This window comes from Neltuma alba, unplaced genomic scaffold, assembly GCF_004799145.2.
Source record: "Neltuma alba isolate B1F8T4 unplaced genomic scaffold, ASM479914v2 tig00011088_pilon, whole genome shotgun sequence".
Classification (NCBI taxonomy): Eukaryota; Viridiplantae; Streptophyta; class Magnoliopsida; order Fabales; family Fabaceae; genus Neltuma; species Neltuma alba.
Window position 1 is genome coordinate 152,721 of NW_021635829.1, and position 24,166 is coordinate 176,886.

The following is a 24,166-nucleotide window of genomic DNA, read 5'->3' on the forward strand; positions in this document are numbered from 1 at the left end:
CATTAATTTTTTTATTTAAGTAAATTAAATATTAGTGATAAACCCCGGATCACTGTGTTCTTTGAAACGTGTGCCCAATGGTCTGAGGGCTGAAGTTTAATTTGTTGACCTTAAACTGGCATCGCCAGTCTTTGAAATCATCCATGGCTTCTGATAATGCTGACGGTGATAATAAGCCCACAATACACTCCTTTAGATTTACTGCTATATTTACTGCCAATTCATGAATTGCTTTCATACATGACTTTATTATTTCCCTGCCATTCACCATTACAAAACTCTTCTTAATACTACCTCTTATTATTAATATAAGAGCTAGTTTAACATTTAATGTAATCCTAAATATAAGATCTCAATTCACTTTATCTCTCATATTTATTTATTATTTTCAAAGTAGTTCCTGTAATAGTTATACATGTTAAAAGTTTTACCAAATGATAATTCTAACTAATATATATGATTAACAAACATATTCTGGGAAAAATAAAATCTATTTATTACAAATGACTAACTTAACAAACTTTCTTATAGTCTAGTCAAATTAGTCAACTAGCTCTTATATTAAAAACTAAAAGTAGCAGTCTCTACAAAGAAAAATATTAAAAGGACAATTTGAAACATATGTATACACACGCCTGTGTGTAATATTAATAATCATATCTTCACTTTTTTCATCGTAAGCCGAAATGATATCAAGAACATTACAAAGCACTATAAACAGGAGGATATTGATGATCATATCTCCACTATAGCTCACCTAGTATATACAATTTTTCCTTCTCTTTTTATAATTTTCTTAATCTTCTTCGCAATGTTTCTCTGAAAATTCAAATGTCATATATCACACACATACATTGTACCCTGTAAAAATAGTCCCTAACGATTTCATACGAATTAAGCCATTTCAGGGGACCACTTTGGAATTTTATATTTTGATGGATCTTTTACACACACACATATGGCTTTCTCCCTTTATAAATTTTTAGTAAAAATAAGAGAGGATGAATATGTATCAGCATAATACATGAGCATTAATATACCAACCTCTCACGAGGGGAGATATCAAGCTGAGAGCAAAAGTTATTGAGAGCAAAAGAGGATGCCGCGTCAGGAAAACCCAAATTTTCATAAATGGGACTCAGAGGAAGTGCCGTATAGCCACTTCCCTTCGTAACATCAACGTTGCGTTTCTTGATCTCTATTGGAAGATCTAGCAAAGACTTTGCCACTCTATTGAGTTTTTTTGGTACTCCCTAGTTCATCATTCTGAAACATCCCAATTCTCACATGCCTCTCTTATCTTCTTGAACTCTTCTTCATCAGGAAGTTTTTGCATATCGATTGTTGGGATGCTCATCAAGCTCAAGTTCACCATTATCTTTTCAGAGTAACTGAGAGAGAAGAGAAGAGGGATCTTGGTAATGACTTGTTTATGGTTGAGTCACTGGCATGTCTTATTTATAGCTGAATCCCTTTACAATTTGTGCATTTCAAATACTCTGTATGGCACTTAATTAGAATGATTCAGTGATTATCATTAATAAAAAAATTTAAGTCAAATTCCTTATATTTATTATGTCAAGTTAGATCTCTTTACAATTTTTTTAATCATATCTTTTCTATATTTCAAATACTCTGTATCATGCTTAATAAGAGTGATTCAGTAAATACCGTTAACGACAATGGTACTCCCTCCAGTCCTTAATATAAGACCCTATTTGACTTTTATATTGGTTCTAAATATAAGACCCCAATTCATTTTGTCTCTCATATTTACTTAATTTTTTTCCAAATATGATGTAACTTAGTTCCCACTGGAAGAGGTAGCTACATTAAGCACTTGACAGTGTTTGAACAAGATTGCCTCCCATTAAAGGAAATCTATGCTTAGCTCTGTGTGTGTGTGTGTGCGTGATGCAACTTTGGATGCAAATTAAAAAAAAATTGAATTTATGATCAATGGCTAGATGTGTGGGCAGCAACGCTGCTTCCCACACTTGGATGAGGTTCCTATTGGATGCGTGTGTGTTAAATTGTACTAAATAAAAAAATTGAATTTAGGATGTTTTAGAGATTATTTAAAATAAATGTGAGAACGCACTTAGTGGAACCTACTTTTCTTTTTCAATTTTATTATTATTATTCAAAGATTATAAGAATTCATAGTTAATTTTACAGCTGTGCCTGGTGTATTAGAAATAACATAGGACTCGTCATTTCTTTCTTCTGATCTCTTTTTAAATTTCTCAAATAAGAGCAATAAAACGCAAACTTGTTTTACAATTTTTATGTTTTACTTTTATCAATCCTCTTAATTACCAATGAAAATATATACAATTTTACACATGATAAAAGAAGTAGCATATACCTCTCATAATAATCCATGAAATAAAAAACATGGCTTACTGATGTATGATAAAACTATTTTGGCTTAGTGTTACAAATATACTTAACAAACAAAGTTGGTTGCTGACGGAAAAAAAAAAAAAAGCAATTTTTTTTATTAACATTTTGTTAGCCATAAAACTTGACCTTTCCGAAGAAGCCATCAAGTTGCATCGAGGAAGATTTTGTTGGCAAAAACTCCAGAGAGATTCATTGCTTCTTCTATTAAAAAGCTTAATTAGTATTGCGTTGTCCAATCACACATACAATGCATTTGCTCTAATTTCTTAATGACATTAACACACTAAATAATTGTTATAGAGTATCCCAGAAGACTACCCATCTTTCTCTATATTAGTCATAGAGTATTTCAAAGGTTTTTTCAGCATCAAATTCTTAATAAATTTACTCTTTCATACATTGTGAAGCTACCTTCACTGAAAGTGTGCTAATTTTATCAATTATTTGGTAGTATAAATTGTGGTTTGTAAAAAGAAAAAGTATGGATTGCACCTAGTAAGAAAACTTACAAAAATGAAAACATAAAAATATTTAAACAAGTTTGCATGTTATTAATAAATTCTTATTGTAAAAATTTAAAAAGAGATTTAAAAAATATGAATTGGGCACTATCATATTTATCTCTTTTTCCGTGTTCAACGTAAAGTACTTCAGCAGATGCCCAATAATAGAGAAGCATATATATAATTACAAACTAATTTGATAGTTTTACTTGAGCAACATCACCAATTATAATAACAAAAGTACTCCTCTGGTTCTATTTATAAGACAGAGAAAGAAGACATTTTTATGGTTCTTTTTACATTGCACTGAGAGAAATTTTTTATATAAATATACAATTTTACCCCTCATTTATTATTATGTTGATTTTGTTTATATGAGGTATAATTTATATTAAATAGGGATAAAATTGAAAAATTATTAGATTTTAAATAAGGGTTAATAAAATTTAAGGTTTTTTAGTCTGTGTAAAAATATTAGAAGTAACTTATAAATAGGACAAAAGTAGTACCAAATAAGAGAGCGACTACCTAAACATAAGAACCAAAGAAAGGGTTCAAAGCTCCAAAACCACCAATACATTCATCATCCTAAAGAATGATGATAAATCTTGGATCAGTGTGCTCTTTGAGACCTTTGTGCCCTGTGGTCTGGTCCGAGGGCTGAAAGCCTAGAATACACTCATTAAACTTTACTGCTATGTTTAACGTAAATTCATAAATTGCTTCCATATATGCTATGTTAGAAGGATAATTTTAAATAGAGTTGGTAATATGGGTTAAACCTGTGAATCCAACCTGCCAATAATAGCGAGTTAATTAGGGTTGGTCAAAAACTAAGCTACTAGTAAATGAGCCTTTTTAACCCACACCGTCAAGCCTGCAACCTACCATGGGTTAGCCTGCCAACCCGCAGGCTAACTCACTTTTTTGTATTTTTTTAAATTTTTTAATTATTATAATTATATTATTATATATTATATCCTATCTTAAAAATTAAAAAAACCTATATAATTTTTTTGGTGCTTTTAATCAAATATTTCAAAGAAAAACAAAAATTTTATTATTATTTTTGAATATTATATAAGAAAAAATATTAAAAAGTAAAAATATATTTCAAAAAAAAAATAAATAAGTGTTGGTAGGTTAGGGGTTAGTTGCCGCTTTCAAACAAGCTTTTTCAACCCAACCCGTCACAAGTTGAACCTGCCATGGCCCAACCCGTAACCCGTGAGTTGGCCCATTTTAAACACATATCAGTACGTACATATATACATTTGTGCATATAATATTAATAATCATATCTTCTCTATACCTCTCATGGTACATACAATTTTTTTCTTACAGTTTCTTATCATCTTCTAAATGTTTCTTTTAAAATTCAATATGATATTTACCACACACATATTGTCAAAACTAAATCTATTTTCATGTCAAAATATTGATGTTTTCGTTTACAATGTTTTTGTTCAATACTTTAACGTAGGTATTGTTTTTTCCGGTCAAAAATGTATTCATTTATTTTTTTTTTTAAAAAAAGCCATTCACCTGTACTACACGCATCTACTAAAGAAACGAGAATAAAAATCCTTTTGAAAGAAAGATGATTTTATATTTTTCTGATGACTTATTGTGAGTCAATCATGACCATTCAATGAATTTAGATGGTATAGATTTAATTTTTTGCGAAAACACAAAAATAACCCTAAAATCTGTAAATCTATATTCAGGACACTAAAATGGCTTAATTACTATGAATTTCCTACGCACTAGTCTCAAATTAAATTTTACAGCAAAATCATCCTGACAAAGCAAAACAAAATAACAACAGGCGATTACAGCCTGTTTTACTGAGGACAATTAGGCTTACAAAAACTTTTTGGCGGACCTTATATATATTTCTTTCTCTTTTTACAATTTTTAGTGAAGATAAGGGATTTCGTTTGAAAAAACATGTAAATGATAGAATGATGAATATTTATCAACATAACACATGAGGATTGGTATATTATTTTGTTCTTTTTTTTTTTGGTCGCAAGTATATTATTTTGTTCTCATATGAATTATCTTAAACATTGTCAATCCACACATCTTAAAATTAGAAAGAAAAAAAATTATTATTTCAAGACGTGTGATCTCCAAATAATTTAAAATTTAAACAGTATGTCATTCCGAGATCACTCATCATCTTTCTCTAAATCAGTGATAAAGTTTCTTTACTATCAAAATCTGAATCGATTTAATTTTTCATGCATTGTAGAGCTATCTTTATTTATATATTGTACTTCATTGAACCACATACACACGCTTTTCATAGATTATGGATATTATAGCCGGAAGTCTATTTATTTCCTAGAAATTGTGGGTCTTTAGGTGAAAAACAGTATAGACTGTGGCTCGAAAGGACATGGATAAAAATAAAACATATAATAATTGCAAAGCAAGATTATTACATATTATTGAACTCTTATTTTTTAAATATGAAAAGAGATAAGAAGAAAGAAGCTGGCCTTATCCTATTTAGCACATAAGTCTAATAAAAGGGGCCATCTTCACTCCTAGCTATATCCCTTTCTCTGAGTTCATCATAAAGTACTTCACGCAACACTCTGAAAACACTGAGAAGGAACTTATATCACGAAGCTTATTAGTGCCTCCAGGCCTATCTACCAAAAACTGGCCGTAGTTAAAATTTAACTACAACTTATTTCTAATGAATAGGCTCAGGAGATAGTATTTATTTATCTCTCTCCAATGTAACTCAATATCTCACCTAAAGCACATCATGCTGAAACAGTATTTGAAGGATGATCAACACGCAATAAGTCAAGTGCTTCACCAACTCTCATATTTTTGGACCAACGAGACTCAATGTAACGTTCGAAATTGAAAGGCATAAAGAGAGGCGGATGGTCAGTGTCCACAAACTCTTTTGCAACTTCAACATCCCTATGCCGTGGTGCATGCAAACTTGCCACTACTGAAATTCTTGTCCTTCCTTCCTTGCATAGCACGCGATGATGCACATTTGGAAACCTTCCATTGCTCCACACCTACAACATTCATTTCAAAAATAATAACAATAATTTTCCAATCAAATCTACTACATAGTGAAGCATGTCAAATCAATAAGATCAATCGGCTTTTCTAGTCGGATGTAATCCATTCTTATTGGTGGAAAATGTCACGGGTTTTCGATCTTACCTTTACCCTTTGTAAGTAAAGAGAAGCATGATGATTAAAAAAACTTAGAATCTAAACGATCGAATATTTACAAATATGAAGTGCCATACATAAAGAGAGAAAAGAGAAAGCCATTAAGATAAAGAGAAAAGTGATAAATGAAGAGAGATAGATTTACATGAGCAACATCTCCAAGATTAACAACAAAGGTTCCGGATAATGGAGGGACTGGAACAAAAGAGCCAGAAGGCAAGTGTAAGACTTCGAGGCCATCAATTAGGTCATCATCCTGAACAACTGTGAGAAACCCTGGATCAATATGCTCATGTACTCCTGAGAGCCCTATAGTCTCAAGAGTGAAGCTATATTTGTTCATCTTAAAATTTCATCGCCAGTCTTGAAAATCCACGACTTCTGATAATCCCACAACACACTCCTTTATCTTTCTAGCTATATCTACTGCTAGTTCTTGAATTGCTTCCCCATATGCCTTTATTATTTTCCTGGATGCATTACATGACTTAGTCAACAATTATATTTCATTTTACGTGAAGTAATAATTATTTGTTTACTTACTTGTCATGAGGGGAGGCTTCCAATTGAAAGCAGAAAGAATCGATGTCAAGAGAGGATCCAAAGTCATGAAAACCCATATTTTCATAGAGTGGATTTATAGGAAGATACGTGTAGCCACTTCCCTTAGCAACATCGGCGTTGCGTTTCTTGATCTCTCTTGGACGATCATGCAAATATGTTGCCACCTTCTTCATCTCCCCCATTAAGTTCTTTGGTAAGCTATGGTTCATCACTCTAAAACATCCCCATTCATCACATGTCTCTCTTAGCTTCTTGTACTCTTCTTCATTTGGAAACTTTTGCATATCGATTATTGGGATGCTCAAGCTCATGTTCACCATTTCTTTATTTTTTCAAAGTAACTGAGGCAGAAGAGAAGAGTGATCTTGGTAATGACTTGTCTATGGTTGAGTCACTGGCATGTCTTATTTATAGTTGGATCCCTTTGCAATTTCCGATATTTCTTTCCCATATTTCAAATACTTTGTATGGTTCTTATAATAAGAATAATTCAGTGAATATCATCAACGATAATGATAATAGCTAATGCATTTAATGTTTGATTTCATGTTATCCCAAGATTTTTATAAAAGCAATGGATCTTCTATGCCTAAAGAAGCTAAGAAGGTTCACTTCCTTTTAGAATCATATTTCTTTCCCATATTTCAAATACCTTGTACGGTGCTCAAGAAGAATGATTCAGTGCTAATGTCAATAGTAGCTAACACATTCAATGTGTAATTTCATCTTATCCTATTCTAAAAGCAATGGATCTTCTTGCTTTTTTTTTTTTAATACCGGAAATGGATCTTCTTGCCTAGATAAGTCAAGAAGGTTCACTCCCTTCTGGAAGCCAAGTTGTCCCTACAAAAATTTTTGGCCAATCAAATTTTGTTTCTTAAGTTTTTTGTGTAAAAAAATTTTTCGAAAGTTTTGTTTGCCAATCCAAATATTTCTGCCATAGCTATTTATTTATTATTATTCAAAATATTTTTACATTATAAATGCATGCAAAAAATTAATTTTTTCTTAAAAATAATTTTTTCACATACTTTAAAAATACAAAAAATAAAAGTACATGGCCAAACAAACTTGTTTCTTAAGTTTTCTGTATAAAAATATGTCTTCTAATATAGTTTTTTTTTGTAAGGATTTTCTAATAAAGTTTTTTGCCAATATAAATATTTCAGCCATAATTATTTTTATTATTATTATTATTAAAAATGCTTTTTTTTAACAGACAAGAGATGGTATAGTTGGTAAATAGTCGACTCATAAACCACAAAAACGTCAGTTTGAATCCCATTGCCAATGTGAAGACCTTGTTGATGGGTAATTTATAAGTCCTCTTTAAGCCTCAAGACATGCCTCGGCCCTAATGAGTCTCTGGACTCAACTCACCTAAATTTTTGGTTACCCAAAAAATGCTTTTATATTATATATGTATATTTGAATCTTCAATAATTTTTTCACATTCATTAAAAACACATAATAATACATTGTGGCAATATATAAAAACGAAACAACCAATCTAACCGAGTTAATTTTACAGCTATGTCTGTATGTACTTTGTGATATTAATATATATCATCATATCGTTAATGGATTGAGCCGAGCGGAATAAAAATATCAGGAAATGAAATTATGTAATGTCTCTCATGCCTCTCGGGGTGCACAACGCAACTTGTAGTAATTTATGAGGAACTTAGAGAGAAAGAGATAGGAGGAGTGAAACAAGTATACGAGGTGCAGTAAAAATAAGATAGGACGATTTTTTTCTTATCTCTTTTCAAATCTCCAAAATAAGAGTAATAAAACGCAAACTTGTTTTATAATTTTGATGTTTTATTTTTATCAATCTTCCTAATTACCAACACAATACGTACAATTTTACATTGATAAAATAACTGGCATACATACTTCCCATAATACTCTATAGAAAAAAAGGTTCTCTAACATAAGATAAAACTATTTTTGGCTTACTTTACAAATACTTGACAAACAAATTTATTTAACATTTTGTTGGCGGTGACTTGGCCTTTCTTAAGAAGCCATCAACTTGCATATAGGAAGATTTTGTTGGCAAAACCCCTAAAATTATTCATTTCTTCTATTAAAAAGCTTAGTTAGCTGAAGACAATTGGGTCTAGTGCTATAAGGAGGTGATTAAAAAGGAAAAAAAAAAGAACTTAATTAGTATATATAGCATTATTCAATCACACATACAATGCATTTGCTCTAAGTTGTTAATGATGACATTAACATACTAATTAATGTTATTGGGCACAGTACAAAGTATTTAAAATACAACAAGAACGACCATTTATCAACATTTCCAAATGAGTGTATAACCTCTTTGAAATGGTTAAACTATTAGTTGATGATTCATGCTTGCAATTCTTGATGTACTAGCAAGTTTGCACTTTTGAAAATATAATATTAGGCATTAGCCATAGACAATTTCAAATGTTTCGGCCACATTAAGATCTGAATAAATTTAATCTTTCATACATTGTAAAGCTACATTCATTCATATTATACAGTTCATTTAACCATGCATGTTTTTCGTGGATTATGAATATTACTATGACCAACAATATACACTGCTTTAGCCTCAGTTTTTCATACTTCTCATATTGTGGTTTAAGTTCTTGCTTTTTAATTTTAAAGATGCAAAAAATAAAGTTGAGTCTTAAGTCATTATTACTGCAAATACTATTATGCCAATTAATACTTAAATGACATTTTAAAATTTTGGACAAAAACTACATTAATTTTTTGTTCAACTCTAAGGGTCATTCACCTAACCTATTGTATCCACTGTATTGCTTTGTGCAACATATTTCTCCGGTCCTTAATAAAAAAACCTATTTAACTATTTTTATTAAATTAAGAAAATTAGTTAAGTTAGATGATGATGATAGTAATAAATATAGTTTTTTTCCCCAAAAATACCTTCAGCTATAACTATTTTTAAAACCTGACATTTCACCCAAAAAAAAAAAAAAAAGGCTCTAGTTAACTCGCTTCCCACGTCAACACTAGTTTCAGTCTTTCCTGGCTCACACACCGTCTGGCGTCGCTTAAAAAAACAATAAGCTTCATATGCATAGGAACACCGTTATAGCTTTGATCAAATGAAATCCACCATCTTATAGTTATCTTTTCTTTTGGGATTTACAAATTCACAAAGCTTACATAATTATCTCTTATATGTTGTCATGCTAGTTTATAATTTTTTTTTTCAAAAAATGAAATTTTTTTATGGACTGAAAACGATTTTTTTGGGCCATCATGAGATTTTTTTTGGTGTTTTTTTTCTCAGAGATGATTTTTTTTAAGTGACTTTTTGATTGGGTAAAATATGAGTAGAAGGTTGTTTTTCTAACCACGAAAGACATAGACAATAAGATTAATATTTTATTAAGCTGTTCTTTGAGGTAAAAAAATCCAATCACTTTGAATGGATATTTGCATTAAAATATTTTTAAAAATTTTTTAAAATTATTTTACTAAAAACATTAAACAGTGAAATTGATGTATGTGTGGAATTAATAAGTAGGGAGTATTACTCACTTTATAAAATATATAGGTGTATTATTAGATTATTATTACTGTATTTAATTATTTTTTAAAAAATCATAATAGGGGTAATTTAAAAAAATTGATAAATATAAGAAATATGTCCTATATTGAAGACTAAGATCAACCTTCTAAATAGGTCCTATATTAAAGACTAGAGGAGTGCCTAACTATATCATTCCTTTTTCTTCCTTTTCACATTTCCGTTGTCAACTTTGTTTTCGCTGTTCGTTTGTTTGTGATGATGATTTTAGGGTTACACGTCAATTCTTTTGACTATTCATCAGTTTAAGAATAATCAAAGGAAAGAAATTTGGGATGCTCAGATCAATTGTTAGAGGTAGAAGTGGAAGACCAAACAAGAGTTTTAGGATCAAAAGCACAATTCACACCATTTTCTTTCAGTTTGCCATAAAATAAAGCTCCTCAATATTTAGGTTAATTATTGAACGATTCCAATAAATTTGTAAAACATTTACACTCTTCGTATCTTCATTTCTCCTGCAAAATTTAAGGCATTGGTATTATTCGTTGTGACTTAAAGCGCAGCAATGTCCTTGATGATGATATGATAGATTGGGCGAGTGATTTGAAGTTAGCAGTAAGACTACTAACCACTGTTAATGGCAGTTCTCAAGAACCAACAAGCACATTTAGAATAGAAGTGAAGATTGTACTCCTCTAAGTACAATTTAATTTATTATTATTATGGCTTCAAGCTGCTCCTTTAAATTTCATTTCTTTTGTGAAATATTACTCTTTTTTATTTTGTTAGTTTCAAGACAATGAGTTTCTAAAGTAACATATTTCTGAACAAGATTGGAGAGTACCCCAGCAGGAACGGAGCCAGCCTCTAAACCAAAGAGGGCATAACATAGTAGATAATGGATTATGGACAAGTATATAATATAACTACATAATGTTTTAAAAATGAAAAAGAGGTGAAAATTAAGTTAAACCACATATATATAAGATATAAAATTCAAAAAATTACGCTTTACATATTTAAGATAATTTCAATTAATATTACATGCAAGTGAGATAATACAAAATAAATCTATGTATAAAGATGTAAATATTCAATTTTCATATTAATTAATTAATAGATGTTCTAAATCTTATTCATTGTATATATGACATCATATTTTTTTATTATATGAGTTGTCTTTTATATAAAATTAAACAACCATTTAACCTTGTGTAAAGTGAAGAAAGTGAAAATGCAATTTTGCCTGAAGAATTAGTATCAATTCTTGAGGTTTTGAATTTTCACTGTGATTTCTATACGATAATAATGCTGCGTATTTTCTATTCTGAAAGACCAAAGCATATCATTAAGCTTATGATACGTTTTACAACACAGGCATATATGCTTACACACTTTTTACAGTCTCATTTTCCTTAATCTCATGCAGTTTAAAAATGTTACACATGTGCATTCCTACATTTTCTACCATCCAGTATTTTCGTATAATATGTGTGTGCTGAGTGCAAAGGACTCTAATAATACTAGCAAGAGTTAGTCCAGTTGATAAGGAGTCAGCTTGTAACTACAAAGTTGTAAGTTCAAATCACACTCTTGATGTAAAGACCTTGTTGGTAGGTGATCTATAAGTATCTATGTAAACCTTATTTGAGACTAGAAATATGTCTTGACCCTGATAAATCTTTGAGACTCAACTCACTTATACTTTTTTGTTATAAAAAAAAAAAACGAGTCTACCTATTCCCCCATATCAATCTAGAATCTCTGGTCAAGGTGGAAATTGAATGTCTTGGACGGGGACTCAAAATCAAAAAAAGTCTCAAGAATATAATTCTTCTGTTCCCATGCATATGAGCAAAAAGGCAACTGCACTTTTTGGGTCCTCTTTTATAAGCATACATGTTCAAACACATATTTCCTAATTTGCCCTCATTTATGAATGCAAGACAAAAATCAAACAATAAGGTCCGGGGCATTTTAGCAAGAAAATGGAATATAAGATGCATTAATTTACTTTTCTAATAAGTGTGAAATGGTTGACTTTTCTATATATGAACACAGAGGGACTGTGCGTGTGTGAGAGTGAGAGAGAGAGAGATTAAATTGCAATAGTCAAAGTTGTTCCATTAAATCAAAGAAAACGCAAGGCAAGTTGCTGAAAGTTGGAATTCATGAACTTGTTGCATAACGTATAAGACTGACTATAATTTCCATTAGTGTATCAAACTTTGTTTGAGTCGGTGAACTCAAATTAGTTTGGATGGAGTTTCTAACACGTTTGAAAAATCTTTACATGTCAACTTCAATAGGGTTGGAAAACTCAATCATATTTTCTATATATGCCCCATCTCAAATGTATATTTTTCTCCAAAACTGGGTTTATGTACCGGGAATTATTAATTAGGATCACGCCCACACATATATGTTCTGGACATCATATGATAATTGTGTGCGTGTGTGTGTGTGTGTTTTTTCCTGGACATTATAGATTGGTAGAGTGCGTAGGAGCAAAAATACTGCATTTTGACATGACAATAGAATAGTTGTTTGATGTTGAAAATTTAATTAAGATGTAGCATGACTTGTTTTTAGCGTGTCAAGGCTATATATAGTTGGAAAAAACATTATGAGTACATAGTTTAGTAATATTTATAATTATAATTGGAAAATTTGTAAAATTTCAAGAGTACTATATTTGAAGATAAGTCGACTATTTATTAAAGTCAAACAATGTTTTAAAGAAAAATATATTTTTTTAATTATTCTTTAAACTTAAGTTACATAAAATGAACTTATCCCATACGTTATATACGGCTCCCACCTGACCTTTGATTTTTATTGTTTACTTCATATATATGCCTTGAGAAGGATCCAGGCACACATATAGCATACATCACTGTGCAAAATTTCTTGGTCTGCATGCGTACTACTTTTACGTAAATCAACAAATGAAGTCAAACTCAAAATGGGAAAACTTGGGCTAATTAAGAACAAACGTAACTAAAGCTCCTATATATTAAAGCACCACCATTTCAATATATGAATCCACAAAACAATATTCAAGCTATTTTTCAGCATAACCATATGGCTTTTGCCTCCGTTTCATTTCCATTTCTTTCAAAATACTATTTTCAAGCATTAATCCTTATGATCTTCTGCACAAACTTGGTTTGCCTCTATCAGTGTGTCGTCAGAGCTGCATCAAACGAGACAGATTATCTGGTATTGCTCAAGTTTAAAGAATCAATAACAGATGATCCTAAACAAATCTTGAGCTCTTGGAATAGTTCGAGCCACTTTTGCAGCTAGACTGGGATCACTTGTGGCCACAAGCATCATGAGCGAGTCACCGAGTTGAATCTAGGAGGCTATCATCTCGGTGGGGTCATATCGCCTCATGTTGGGAATCTCTCTTTCTTGAGAAGGCTCTCCCTCATAGACAACAGTTTCCATGGAGAAATCCCACCATAGTTGGGACGTTTGTTCAGGCTAAACACACTCTTGCTCTCAAACAACTCATTGATAGGAGAAATTCCATTGAACTTGACGAGTTGCATTGAGTTGCGGGTCCTGCATTTTCCAGGGAATAGCCTTAGTGGAAAAATACCATATTAGCTGGGGGAGTTTCAAAAGCTTGAAAGGTTGCAGCTTTCTTTCAACAATTTAACTTGAGAAATCCCATTGTCTATATGGAATCTTACTTCCCTCACCCGTCTTGGACTAGGCCAAAATAACTTTCAGGGAAGCATACCGGAAGAGATAGGCCACTTAAAGAACTTGACATTTTTTGCAGCACCGGAGAATAGTTTGTTAGGTGCTCTTCCCTCTTCACTTTACAATCTCTCTTTTCTCACTATGATATCAGTAGGAAAAAACCAGTTGACCATGACTCGGCTTCCAGATAACATGTTCTCCACTCTCCCAAATCTACAATATTTTGCATTAGGTTTGAATCAAATTTCTGGTCCAATACCAACTTCCATCACAAATGCATCTTCCCTCAAAGTTTTTAATATTCCTTCAAACCATTTTCTCAGTGAAGTTCCCAATCTGGGAGGGCTAAAAGATCTACAAAATCTAAATTTAGAATTTAACAATATTGGGAGCACCTCAAATAGTGACCTCGATTTCATGACATCCTTGACAAATTGTAGCAAACTTGAAACATTAAGTTTGACTTCCAACAAATTTGGAGGCATGTTACCCAATTCCATAGGAAATTTGTCTGCCCAACTCACTCTACTGTACCTGGGCAGTAATCAAATATATGGTACTATTCCTGATACTTTAGAAAAGCACACAAGTTTAACTGGCTTGGGTCTCGAAGACAATAAATTCTCAGGTACCATTCCAACTACTTTTGGGTATCTACATGAGATGAGAAGATTACTTCTAGAGGACAACCAACTCTCGAGAAAGATGTCGGCTTTCTTAGGAAACCTTAGTAAAGTGATTGAACTAACAGTTTTTGAGAACAAGCTTGAAGGAAAAATTCCTACCACAATTGGAAACTTGAAAAGTTTGATAATTTTAGACCTTTCAAAAAACAATTTCAGTGGAGCTATACCCGTGCAGATTTTTGCTCTTTCCTCCTTGTCCATTTTCTTAAACTTATCTCATAACTCATTGAATGGATCTTTGCCTATGGAGGTAGGAAAGCTTAAAAACCTTGGGGCTTTGGATGTCTCTGAAAATAATCTCTCAGAAGAGATTCCTTCTACCATACGCGAGTGCACAGGCATGGAATACCTTAACTTACAAAAGAATTCCTTCAATGGGCCCATGCCTCCTTCACTAGCTTTGATGAAAGGTCTTACACATTTGGATATATCTCAAAACAACCTATCTGGATCAATACTAGTCGGGCTACAGAACATTTCTTTTCTTCAATACTTAAATGTCTCTTTCAATATGTTTCATGGTGAGATGCCAACAGAAGGGGTTTTCAGCAATGCAAATGCAATATCAATTATTGGGAATATCAATCTTTGTGGGGGTATTTCTGAGATGCACTTACCACCATACCCCAAGAAAGTTGATACGCAAAGAAAACACAATTTGAAGCTTATGGTTATTGTGATTTCTGTGGCGTTTTCTCTTTTACTGATATTTTTATTTGCTTTCTATTGGAGGCTTGAAAGAAACAGGAAATCATCTCCAGGTTCACTTGTAATTGAACAATTTCCCAAGGTGTCATATCAGAATCTACACACTGCAACTGAAGGTTTCTCTACCACCAACTTCATTGGATCTAGGAGTTCCGGCTCAGTATATAAAGGAAGGCTAGAATCAGAAGATAAAATTGTTGCAATAAAGGTAATGAACCTTCAAAAGAAGGGGGCTTAAAAGAGTTTCATTTCAGAATGTAATGCACTGAAAAACATAAGACATCGAAATTTGGTAAAAATTTTGACATGTTGCTCTAGCATTGATTACAAGGGCAAGAATTTAAGGCATTGGTGTTTGAGTATATGTCAAATGGAAGCCTTGAAAGATGGCTGCATCCTAATCAAGAAAGTGCATATCGGTCAGCATTGGATATTTGTCAGAGATTTAATGTTGTATATGATGTTGCCTCTGCACTGCATTATCTTCATTATGAAAATGAGAAACCGGTAGTCCATTGTGACTTAAAGCCCAACAATGTCTTGATGATAATATGGTGGCTCATGTGAGTGATTTTGGGTTAGCAAGACTACTTGCCACCCTTAGTGGCAGTTCTCAAAAGCGAACAAGCACGTCTGGAGTGAAAGAAACGATTGGCTATGCTCCTCCAGGTAACTTCTTATTATTTTGGCTCAAAGCATTATGAATTCCATTTCTTTTATGAAATATTTTTCTTTTTTTTTATTTTGTTAGTTTCAAGACAACGATTTTTGAAACATTCATCAATATCTAATGTATTTCAGAATATGGAATGAGTTATGAGGTATCCACTCAAGGTGATGTATATTCTTTTGGCATCCTGATTTTGGAAATATTAACCCTTAAAAGACCAACAGATCAGATGTTTGAAGGCAGCTAGAATCTTAATAGCTACGTCAAAGCTGCATGTCCAAACAATCTTTTGGAGATTGTGGACACAGCTCTTGTACCCCAGCAAGTACGGCAGAATACAATAGCAACTAGAGGAGAAATCAGGATGGAGGTGACTTGTATGCATCCCAACTATGAGAAGACTCTAATTTCACTATTTGAAATTGGACTTGCTTGTTCAGTAGAATCTTCAAAAGAAAGGATGAACATGATGGGTGTACTAAGGGAGCTAAATCAAATTAAAAATGTTTTGGGTCGTGGCCAAACAAGTCGTCAGACTTGAAGACAACAAAGAATGAGCTGGAAATAATGGCAATTTAGATATGCTATTATTATAAACCCTGATAAAATTCCTTAATTCTCATGAATTGTATTTCAATGTCAGATCTTCTCTAGGACTCTTCTTTTGTGAACAAAGAAAAGTCAATCAATAGGCTGGAATAAATTGTACTCCTCCGGTCCTAATTATAAGACCCAATTGACTTATTTGAGGAGATTAAGGAAGTAAGTTAAGTTGGTTATTTATAATAAATAAGTGTTGTCATTCCTAAAATATCCTTGCTAATTAAGTATATTGGCTAAAACTATCATTATTAGAAGGATTATCTTGGAAAAAAATGCATAAATATAAGAGACAAAATGGATTGGGTCTTATAATTAGGACCAAATAAAAAGTCAAATTGGGTCTTATAATAAGGATCGGAGGAGTACTTTGGTATGTGAATCAGCTACTCCTTCAGTATCTAAATTGCTGTGAATTTTAATCTTATAAATGTTTTTCTTGAGGCCGTACGCGGTACTCAACAAATTGCAATTTGTATTAGAAAAACAAACAGATTGTAATATTTTCCCATGGGTACAGATACGCCTAACTTGGTATTTAAAAGAAAACATGGAGAAGAAAAAGATTACGTAGTTTAATTGATCAGGGAAATGAAAAGAAATATGCAAATACAACTTCAGGTACAACAATAGAAAAATTTAACCTGTTTTTTTTTTTTTTAAATTTCGGAGAAAGATATACAGGAACTGTATGTATATATGATTTAATTGATTAAAGAAAGTGTGATCAAAGTCCTGTATTCCTTAGAAAATCAAATTGGGAGAAAAAGTTTAAACTTTAAGCAAGCAAGAATTTGAATATGAAATAAATATAGACGAGGGTGGGTCTCTCTGGTCCCACTCTGTTTTTGGGGCCCCCCTGTTTTGTTCCATGCTTTACCAAAACAGGGTGTTTCAAACTTGAGGCGGGGAAAACTAATACTGTTTCACAAGTATCTGTGGGAGGGGCAATTTGAATAGGATAGTTTAGGATTTTGAAGATTAGATTTGGGCTTTGGGATGTTATGTCGTCAATAAAATTAAACTCTAATCTAATTTGTTTGGTACGAAAAGAAATAGAGAGGAAGAAAATTTAACAAGTTCAGTTTAGAAAATTAAAGATGTGAGATCAAAAGTTTTTAATTAATTTTTCTTACTCTTTTATTTTATATTTTTTCTTTATTAAATTTCACAACCTCAGTTCTCTAATTTTCTAAATCAAACTTACTAAAAATTTTCTTCTTTTCCTCTCCTTCTCTTCTACCAAACATAGTGTTAGAGTAGTACTCAACACTCTAGTATCAGCCTCTGTTTTTCACACTTCTCTGTTCTACTTCTGTCTGTTACTTTGAGCCATCGCAATGGAATTAGATTTAGCCATTTTTTTTAGTATTTTTGTACGCAACATAGACGTAATTTTTCTCATAACTTCTTTATTTAATTAAATTATATATTGGCGCTAAGGAAATAATAAACCAATTTACTCCATCTCATATTTTTTATACCAACTTTTTTAGAATATTTGCCTTGATACTTTTAAATAAATATTTTTTTTTTGAATCAAAGTGGTGAATGCACATTTACCCAACAAAATAATGAATAAATTTTTACTCCATGGTGCTTAAATAAATTGCGTGTATTTATCAAAACAAATAAATAAATAAATTGTGTGCATGTAGCTTTGAATTCAATTAAAGTATATACAATCAACATCAAAATATATATTCCCTTCTAAAAAGAAGATAATAAACAGCATAAGAATCAGAACCTTATTAAATTATGCTAATTGGCAACATAATATGCGCAATTCACGGGATTTGTCCAAATCTCTAATTTAAATCAGGCCATATTTTTTTATATTAAATTATGCTAATTATCAACTTCAATGATTTGCACTGTTCACACTTAGAGTTGAACAACTTGGAATAAGATGAGCTGTATGTGTGCAGCCGTGGGCATTACCAAATCCTAAGTCAATTATTTGGCTTTCTTGAAAGACAATAATGGCTTTTTGGTCTAAACGAAACACATACTGCTGAGTTTGAGCACTTAATTAATTAGGATGTCCTTATCCCAATCCTTATTGTTTATGTTTCTAATCAACGATATATGCGTCATGACATAAGTTATTGTTTAAGATGCCTTTCAATATGAAAAGTTTTACATCGAATTGGACTTAATAATATTGTGTGTGTGTATATAACAATCTCTATTGCTCACTCATTTTTGTGGTTTCACTCCTTATTCCTAGCAAGTGATATCAGAGTCAAATTTCCTCTTAAACTTATGGGGAAAAAATTGCTGCCAATTCTTTGTGTGAGCGTACTCAATTCTTTGTTCCCCTTGGATGATGTGGAAAAAATGTGAGGATATATGGCCATACTCTGATATACGCGGCCCAGAAGAAAAACAAAGGATTCCAAAATATATATATATATATCACACAGTTATGGTACTATATATGTAAAGGCATTCACATTTTTTTATGAAATACAATTTAAAGATACGTCGGTATCTAAACATGTTAACGTTAAATTCAAAGCAAAAACCTCATCCAAACGTAAGGGGTAGCATTGTCATTGAGACAACTAATCTTTAGCTGCAAATACATATATATGTACTAAATACATACTTTCTCTCATATTTTTCCTTGTTTAAAGAACATTTTATAACTCAAATACTCTCAAGCTTTAAAAAAATAAATAAATAAAGTAAAGGGTCATACGATCAAAGCCGTGAGCAATATAACAAGTCATATCGAAGCTTAAAATTAAAATTCTCTACACTCAAATTTTTGTCTTTTGAAGGATCTTGGTATCCAAGTTACTTAAACTTGATGGGCACATCAGGCTTCACATTTGTTAACTTCTTTGAACGTACATATCATTGAAAATTAATTATGATTTAAATCAGGCAAAAGAGAAAGTCTTATTGCGGAGAAACATCATTAGCTTATTGACCCAAAAAAAAAAAAAAATCCTTAGCTTAAAACATCAATCATAATGATCTTCTACATAAATTTGCTTTGCTTTCACATCAGAAATACATCAAACAAGATTATGTCAGCCTGTGTCACTTGAAAAAAAAAGTAAATGGTAATTAATCTAAATCATTTCAAAACACAACGATCACGCTTTTTCAAAAATTTATTTAGGTGCATTCATAAACGTCGATACAATCGTGATCTCCCCAATAGATAAAGTTATATACTGTCACATCACCAACATATATATATATATATGTACACTACGTCCTGTACTTAATATAATAGATAGATAATTAATTTGTAAATATTAAAGAAAATAATTTAGTTAATTATTTGTAATAAATAGATGTTGTCTTTTATAAAATACTTTTATTGATCATGTGCATTTAAATTATCCCTTGATAATAACTCATTAATACATGCAATCATCATACGGATTATTTGAGGACAAAATAGACAAATATTGGAGATAAAGTATATTAGAGTCTTGTATTTAGAATTAAATTAAATCTCTAACTAGTTCTTATATTAAAGACCGGAACTAATTTATACTACCTCTGGTCCTTAATATAAGAGCTAGCTTGATCCTAAATATCAGACTTTAATCTACTGTATCTCTTATATTTATCCATTTTTCTCAAGGTAGCCCTTATAATAATTACACATCTTAAATATTTTATCAAATGGTAGTTCTAGCTAATACACTTGATTAGCGAGAGTATTTTAGAAAAGACAACACCTATTTATTACAAATAATTAACTTAACTAATTTTCTTAATATATATAAATTAGTCAATTAACTCTTATATCAAGAATCGAAAGTAGTATATATATACAGAGAGAGAGTCAAAGTCAAAATTTCAAGGAAAAAGTTACAGACACACACACGAATTCTACGAGTAAACACTAGCATGTTTATTTCTTCCCACTTGCTTCATATTTTTAAATTCCGGATGCAGGAGCACATCTTATAATATACATACCATGTGCACATCTCACACAGATCGCCTAATTTCAATAGTCAAAATCTTAGTTTTTTTTATTAGATCTTTTAGATACCGCTTTGAAAAGTAATTTCAATAAAGACAAATAAAATACCAAGTGTTCAAGTCGAATTTAAGTCACCTAAATATAAATATATAAGGTGAGATGTACATGAGCAGGACGTAGTAAAGCGTTTACACTTAAAAACCTACAGTTCTTGAACACCACCAGGCCACATGGCTTTTGATCCTGTTTATTTCGTTTATCCCATTTCAATCAAAACACCTCCATGCATCAATCTTTACCGTCTTCTACATAAATTTGTTTTGCTTCCAACATATCAGAGCTACATCAAACGAGACAGATTATTTGGCATTGCTCAAGTTTAAAGACTCAATAACTGATTATCCTAATGAGATCTTGAGCTCTTGGAATGGTTCAAACCACTTCTACAGTTGGACTGGAATCACTTGCGGCCACAAGCATAAGGGAGTGATAGAGTTGAATCTGAGGGGTTATCATCTGGGTGGGACCATATCACCCCACATTGGCAATCTGTCCTTCTTGAGAAATCTCTCCCTCACAGACAATAGTTTCTATGGTAAAATCCCACCAGAGTTGGGACGTTTGTTCAGGTTGAAAGAACTCTCTCTTGGGAACAACAGATTAAAAGGAGAGATTCCCTGGAACTTGATGAGTTGCACTGAACTGAGGTGCTTGAATTTGTCAATGAATGGTCTTACAGGTAAGATACCATCCCAGATTGGCTGTCAACAGCTTGAAAGGTTTGCCATTCATAACAACAATTTAACTGGAAAACTCCCAGCTTCTATGTGGAATCTATCTTATTTGCCAAATCTTGACATAGCTTATAATCACTTGGAAGGAAGTATCCCTGAAGAGAGAGCTGATTTGAAGAACTTGAAAATTTTGTCAGCAGTCTCAAATCATTTTTTGGTGCTCTTCCCGCTCACTCTTCAACATGTCATCTCTCATTGTCATATCATTAGCAGAAAACCAGTTGAATATGACCCGACTTCCAGAAAAAATGTTCTCCACCCTCCCAAATCTAAAATTTTTTTATCATAGGTTCGAATAAAATCTCAGGTCCCATACCAAGTTCCATCACAAATGCATCTTCTCTTCGAGCTTTTGATATTACTTCTAACTCTTGTGTTGACCAAGTTCCAAGTCTTGGAACTCTAAAAGATTTGCACCTGCTGAATTTGGAAGAAAACAATCTTGGCAGCAATTCAAGTGATGACTTGAATTTCATAACATCTTTGCAAAATTGCAACAAACTAGAAAGCTTAGCTCTAGTCAGCAACAATTTTGGAGGTGTTTTACCCAATTCCATAGGAAATTTGTCAACCCAGCTCATTCGATTGTACCTGGGTGGTAATCAGATATATGGAACTATTCTTGGATCTCTAGGGAAGTATACAAATTTAATTACCTTGACCCTGGACCAAAACAAATTATTAGGAACCATTCCATCTTCTCTGGGCAATCTTCAGAAGGTGCAATTGCTAGCATTGAGTGTAAACCAACTCTCAGGAGAGATACCCGCCTCTATAGGAAATCTCAGCCAATTGGCTATCCTAGACTTCTCAGAAAATATGCTAGAAGGGAAAATTCCTCCTATATTTGCAAACATGAACTATTTACATCACCTTCACCTTGGAAAAAACAATTTCTGTGGATCCATACCCTTGCAAATTTTTGGTCTTTCTTCTTTGTCTATTTTACGGAACTTATCTCACAACTCTTTGAATGGCCTTTTGCCTTATGAGATTGGAACCCTTCAACACCTTAACACTTTGGATATCTCTGAAAACCATCTCTCTGGAGAGATTCCTTCTTCCATAGGAGACTGAACAAGCATGGAATACGTTGACCTAAGAGGCAATTCCTTCAATGGATCCATGCCTTCTTTGCTAGCTGCCCTGAAGAGTCTTGCATATTTAAATATATCACCAAACAACTTGTCTGGGCCAATAGTAATTGGCTTGCGAAACATTTCCTTTCTTGAATACTTGAATGTTTCTTTCAATATGAAGGATGGTCAACTACCAACAAAATGAGTTTTCAGCAATGCAAGTGCAATATCAGTAACTGGAAATATTAAAATTTGCGGGGGCATTTCTGAGCTATACCTACCACCATGTGCCATAAAAGCTGACACGCAAAGAAGACACCACAATTTAAAGCTTATGGTGATAATGATTTGCTTGGGTTTTCTCTTCTAATGATATTTATTCTTGCTTTCTACTGGAGGTGAAAAAGAAATCGGAAATTATCTTCATTAACACCAATAATTGAACAACTTTCCAAGGTGTCATATCAAAATCTGCACATTGCAACTGAAGGCTTCTGTGCCAAGAACTTGATTGGATCTGGGAGTTTTGGCTCAGTATATAAAGGAAGGCTAGAATCAGAAGATAAAGTTATTGCAATAAAGGTACTAAATCTTCGAAAGAAGGGAGCTCATAAGAGTTTCATCTTAGAATGTAATGCCCTCAAAAACATAAGGCATCGAAATCTAATTAAAATTCTAACATGTTGCTCAAGCATTGATTATAAAGGACAAGAATTTAAAGCACTAGTCCTTGAGTACATGTCAAATGGAAGCCTCAAAAAATGGCTGCATCCTGATCTAGATAGTACAAACCAGTGTTTGATATTGGATCTTCATCAAAGATTACACATCATATGTGAAGTGCCCTTTGCACTTCACTATCTTCATTTTGAATGTGAGCAACCAATTATTCATTGTGATTTAAATTCAAGCAATGTCCTTCTTGATAGTGGTATGGTAGCTAATGTGAGTGATTTTGGGCTAGCAAGACTTCTCTCAACCATTGATGGCAGCTCTTTCAAGCAAACTAGCACAACTGGAATAAAAAGGACTATTGTGTATGCTCCTCCAGGTATGATTGGCCTTCATTTGAGCTTGTAACTATCATAAAATTCATTTATATTTGAAATCTCCTTTCTTTAGTTTTAGAATAGTTAATTTCCAAGCATTGAGAATTGTGTAACATTTTTCAGAGTACGGAATAGGTTCTGATATTTCAACACAGGGTCATGTATATTCTTTTGGCATCCTTGTTTTGGAAATGTAGACGGGAAGACGACCCACAGAAGAAATGTTCAAAGATGGCAACAATCTCCATAACTATGTCAAAACTGCATATCCAAATAATCTTTTGGAAATTGTAGATTTGACTCTTTTGACACAACACATGCAACAGACAAGAAGAGCAGCAGAAAAGGAAATCATCATGGAAAATCTTACTGTTTTGCCTCCTTGTGATGAGAAGTCTATACTTTCACTATTTGAGATTGGACTTGCTTGTTCAGTAGAATCACCAAAAGAAAGATTGAACATGATGGATGTCATGAGGGAGCTAAATCAAATTAGAAAATGACCACAAAACAGAGAATGGAGAATGGTGACTTTTGTAGTGCGATACCATAAAACAAAAGCTACCATGTAAAAGATTTGTGGTTGGAACATTCCAAATAAAGGTCCCTTTTTCTCTCCCTTTTAGTTCTTTTATCTTTGAACTTTTCAATGGCTTTACCAGAAGATTTCTAGGGGAT

The 24,166-nt window shown here is 32.3% G+C and overlaps 2 protein-coding genes and 2 pseudogenes across 2 annotated transcripts; 2 read left to right on the forward strand and 2 right to left on the reverse strand.

Moving 5' to 3' along the window:
• Positions 1-5,689: 5,689 nt before the first annotated feature.
• LOC114761189 (2-oxoglutarate-dependent dioxygenase DAO-like) lies at positions 5,690-6,465 on the reverse strand. Its single transcript, XM_028950519.1, has 2 exons — positions 6,268-6,465; positions 5,690-5,959 (listed from the first exon to the last, which is right to left on the reverse strand). Exons 1-2 carry the CDS (start codon positions 6,463-6,465, stop codon positions 5,690-5,692), a joined length of 468 nt encoding a protein of 155 aa, XP_028806352.1.
• Positions 6,466-6,474: 9 nt separating this feature from the next.
• On the reverse strand, positions 6,475-7,006 carry LOC114761190 (2-oxoglutarate-dependent dioxygenase DAO-like). Its single transcript, XM_028950520.1, has 2 exons — positions 6,666-7,006; positions 6,475-6,592 (listed from the first exon to the last, which is right to left on the reverse strand). The coding sequence occupies exons 1-2, from the start codon at positions 7,004-7,006 to the stop codon at positions 6,475-6,477; spliced, it is 459 nt and encodes a 152-aa protein (XP_028806353.1).
• Positions 7,007-14,118: 7,112 nt separating this feature from the next.
• On the forward strand, positions 14,119-22,437 carry LOC114761191 (probable LRR receptor-like serine/threonine-protein kinase At3g47570; annotated as a pseudogene).
• Positions 22,438-22,443: 6 nt separating this feature from the next.
• Positions 22,444-23,993, forward strand: LOC114761211 (probable LRR receptor-like serine/threonine-protein kinase At3g47570; annotated as a pseudogene).
• The last annotated feature ends 173 nt before the right edge of the window (positions 23,994-24,166 follow it).

Bases quoted from the DNA above. Each gene is read 5' to 3' on its own strand.
- LOC114761189 (XM_028950519.1), bottom strand. From the start codon at position 6,465: ATGAACAAATATAGCTTCACTCTTGAGACTATAGGGCTCTCAGGAGTA. The intron at 5,960-6,267 runs GTAAATCTATCT...TGAATGTTGTAG, and splicing joins ATCTTGGAGATGTTGCTCAT to GTGTGGAGCAATGGAAGGTT.
- LOC114761190 (XM_028950520.1), bottom strand. From the start codon at position 7,006: ATGGTGAACATGAGCTTGAGCATCCCAATAATCGATATGCAAAAGTTT. The intron at 6,593-6,665 runs GTAAGTAAACAA...TAATGCATCCAG, and splicing joins GAAGCCTCCCCTCATGACAA to GAAAATAATAAAGGCATATG.